This window comes from Triticum urartu, chromosome 1 (genome assembly GCF_003073215.2).
Source record: "Triticum urartu cultivar G1812 chromosome 1, Tu2.1, whole genome shotgun sequence".
NCBI classification, from domain to species: Eukaryota; Viridiplantae; Streptophyta; class Magnoliopsida; order Poales; family Poaceae; genus Triticum; species Triticum urartu.
This window is the reverse complement of record NC_053022.1, coordinates 568,879,188-568,883,201: the sequence shown is the minus strand read 5'-3', so window position 1 is coordinate 568,883,201 and position 4,014 is coordinate 568,879,188. Positions and strand designations below refer to the sequence as shown.

At 52.6% G+C, this 4,014-nt stretch overlaps 1 protein-coding gene across 1 annotated transcript; it reads right to left on the bottom strand.

Moving 5' to 3' along the window:
• Window positions 1-410: 410 nt before the first annotated feature.
• LOC125539986 lies at window positions 411-1,887 on the bottom strand. Its single transcript, XM_048703546.1, has one exon. The coding sequence runs from the start codon at window positions 1,588-1,590 to the stop codon at window positions 793-795; it is 798 nt and encodes a 265-aa protein (XP_048559503.1). The 5' UTR covers window positions 1,591-1,887; the 3' UTR covers window positions 411-792.
• Between the last annotated feature and the right edge of the window lie 2,127 nt (window positions 1,888-4,014).

The following is a 4,014-nucleotide window of genomic DNA, read 5'->3' as shown; positions in this document are numbered from 1 at the left end:
GAGGCCGTGCCGCTGGCTCACGGAATCCGGCGTGGATCTCCCTGTCTTGTGCTCTCGCCTCGCCGGCGGGCAGACGGACCTGCGTAGTACGAGCACGGGCTTTTTTCTCTGTCCGTCCCTGTCGTCGCCATCATGGCGTCGTTGCGCTTCGACGCCATGAAAGGCCCCCCACCCGGGCCACCCCGAGCTTTTCCCCACCATCCATAACGTACGGCTCGTCACCTTTGCATTGCCGTGGGAGAAACACAAAGCCGTGAGATGTGGCTAATTAACGTCTAGTACTCCATAGTAGTCATTCAAGAGAGGAAACAGTGGCATACGTCGAGCAAGTTCGGCAGAATGCACGTAGGACATGAGCGGCTAAAATAGTTTGTGAAGGCCAACCAAATGTTAATAGGTAATGCACGACGTGTTACAACTTACATTTCACATGTACACACGAGCACTTCTACAAAGCGAGCACACAAAGTTGAGGGGAAATGAGGAGGAAAAGAGACAGCAAAGGACGCAACAGCTACAATCCACGTTCATCTACATGCATGAATGAGACCATGAGATGGGCTGTGATTGGGGGTTAAAGGAGCCTAAAAAGAGCTCTTTTCCCACGCTTACACCTAACCAAAATCCTTATAATAAACTAAAAACTCTAGGAAGGACATGAAGCACACACGACACACATAAACAACACACAAAGATTTTCTTCTTGCCACTTTTACGCTCTGCTTCTACTCTGTTTCTTCTTCACCGAATGAAGTTCGGAGAGAAGCTTCCACGCTCGGCGAGGTGGACGAGCTACGCGGCGTCGCATTTCCCCGGGTCGCTCCGAGACCGTAGCAGCGGCGAGTCGCAGTCGGACATGGAAGCCCGGTGGATGGACTCCTTGCAGTGCGCGATGGCGCCGGCGATGCCGTCCTGCTTCTCGACCGCCGAGTCGTCGTCGCGGCGCGGCGCGGAGCTGGCCACAGCGGAGGACGCCGACCGGCACTTGCGCAAGCGACGGAGGCCCCTCAACTCGGCGGCCGCGGCGCGCGGGCTCGCGGCTGTGCGGAGCCGCCGCGAGATCCTGGCCAGGCACCTCCTGATCAAGTCCCGGGACGGCACGCGCCTGCTCCCGGCGGGCTCGGACGCGCGCTCGTGCTCGTCCTCCTCGGGGTGGGGCGTCGCCATGAAGAGCCGGAGCGACCGCGCGCTGGCGGAGCTGCTGCGGGCGAAGCTGCGGCGGCCGACGCCGTAGAGCGGCGCGGCCTTCCTGGCACCGAAGCTGAGCGTGCGCAGGCTGCCGAGGCCGCGCTTGCGGCCGGCGGCCTTGGCCTTGGACGGCGGCTCCGAGGCGCAGAACTTGAGCGGCGAGGAGGCGGAGCGGCTCCTTTGAAGTGAGATGACGAAGTCGAGCTCCTCATCGGAGTCGGAGTCGGAGCCCGAGAGCGCGCCGGAGCTGGAGCTGAAGGAGGAGTCGCGGAGGGAGCATGAGGCGAAGTCCAGGTCGAAGAATGGCCCCTCGTCGTCAACCTCCCCGTCCCGGCGCTCGGGCGCCGCGGAGGTGACGTTGGACGCCGCGCGCCGCGCCGCTAGGAGCCGGAGGATCTGCATTTTGAGAGCTGCGAGAGCGTGAGCTGAGGGGAGCGTGCGTGCGGGCCGTGCTCTGTGCGGCGACTGGGGAGGGTGGTGGCAGTGGCAGCCGGGTGGGTGGTGTGGTGTGGTCTGGTGCGTGGGTGGTTGGCTTTTAAACTGGCTCGAAAGGGAGGAGGCCGGGCGAGGCGCGAAAAGAGAGGACGCGTGGAAAACCGAAAAGGGGTTGGGAAAACAAAGGAGTTTTTCCGGTGGAGCTTGTGGTGGCCGGACGGTGGCGTCGCCCGGAGGCGGAGGCGCGAGGGAGGGAACAGGGGCGTCGTCGGGGTGGGCGGGGCCGCGTGCGGTGCGAGGTGATTGCCGGGGCGGCTCGGTGAGGAGTTCGTGGGCGTTTGGTGCGGTGCGTGGCGTGGCCGGCAGGGCGCACCCTCGCCTCCGGCCATGTGGTTGCTTTGGGATCGGATCATGTGGCAGTACTAGGCTACTAGCAGTAGATTTCTGAAACGAAACTGCTGTGTGGACGACAACGTGCATCTGAATGTTCGTGCGACTGCGGGTGCTAAGTGTCAGCCATTTTTAATCCAGTAATGAGGCTCTGAGCAGCCAGGACGTTCGTGTGCATGGTGCTTGCACTACGCGCGCTGACAGAGAACACACCGTACACGCCATTGTCCACTAACCAGATTAGTTGTTTGACAGAAGCACTGTTTAAGACTTCGGCTGATTAATCGGTTAACAAGGCAGTTAACCATAACGTGACTTTTTTTAACACAAATACAGACGCAAGCGATCATACACACGCGCGCCTTACCCCTATGAGCATCTCTAAAAGACTGAACCGACATATCATCTTGAGATTTACAAAGTCATCATAGGCGCCTCATCGTCGACGGAAACGTCTCCTGCCACTGAATATGCGTCACCGAAAATCCTGAAATAAATGCGACTACCAGGATTTGAGCCTTGGTGGGCTAAGGATACCACAGTCCCTCTAACGATCCAACCACAGGTTGATTCGCCCATAAGGTGACCGACTCAAATAGTACATAATCGTCTAGCATGTCTACCGATTAATTGGTTGTCCGACCGGTTAATCTTTATTGGCTTGTAAAGTGGTGGTCAAACAAAGCTCAAACTTTTCGCGCATAACCCCTCTGATCCCAATGCCCTCCTAATCCTTTCATCCCCGCCCAATTTGGGCCTTAACTGGCCTACACCTCCAAGCTCCAGCAACTAGATGGCTCCGGCTGCTTGCCTGAGCCCCATCCCCTCTCATTGGCTACTCTCCATCTTCTCAGGCGGGATTCTCCCCATAGCCTCTACATGCCGGCTGCTCCCAACCCCTCCCGACGGATGCTCCTCAACCTCTTCCTTCATGGCATCACCAGCGAGCAAGGTACTACCGTCACCTCTATCAGTGGAGAATCCAACATTCATAGAATAGTGAATGGAACTGTTGGTTTGGGTATATTTGTACTTCCTCCGTCACGGTTTAGAAGGCACAGTTAAATTTGCGTGCGTTTCCACAATAGACAAGGTTTAGGGCGCATTGCATTTATTTCTAGTAGCTAATTAGTACTCCGATATACTATTTCTATATGTGTGCATAGTGTGAATGCTATTTTTTAGCCCATCTCACAACCAATAGATAACCACCTAGGTTCCAGAGAAATTCCAAACGCGCCTCCTAAACCGTGACGGAGGTAGTAGCATATTGTGTAGCTTTATGTTGGAAAGTACTCCCTCCATCCTGAATTACTTGGCACGGAAATGGATAAAAATGGATATATCTATAGCTAAAAATACATCTAAATACTTCCATTTCTAGACAGATAATTCGGGACAGGGGAGTATGTGGACAAATTTAAATGTTTAATTAGTAATTTCACATTTTAAGATTTTGTAGGTTTAGATACATCAGGATTATCATTTTTGCCACTTTTCTATTTTTTTATATGCAGACACTAGACTATTTTGGTATTTACATAGCTAGGAGCATGAAAGTTGGTATAACACATTAAAAAATAGATATACTCCCTTTGTTTTAAAATGTAAGGTGTATTAGTTTCTTAAAAGTCAACATGTATATGTTTGACCAAGTTTTACGAAAAAAATACCAACATCTACGGTATTAAATTTGTATCATTAGATCCATCAAGAAAAGTATTTTCACTTTTTATTTATACTTTATCATATATGTTGATATTTTATTCTATAATCTTGGTCAAACATACACACGTTTGACTTGCACTAAAATCGGTACACCTTATATTCTCTATCGATTAATGGTCGGCCGATTAATCCTGTTAATAGGTCGATTCGCTGATTAGTCGCTACTCCCAAATCGACCGGGGAGAGGGGGGGTGAAGTGTCAGATACTGAAAAAGAGTCTTGTTCTATCATAATTTTTTACATCAAACATCTAGCTGTCGGAGGGGCGGGGGA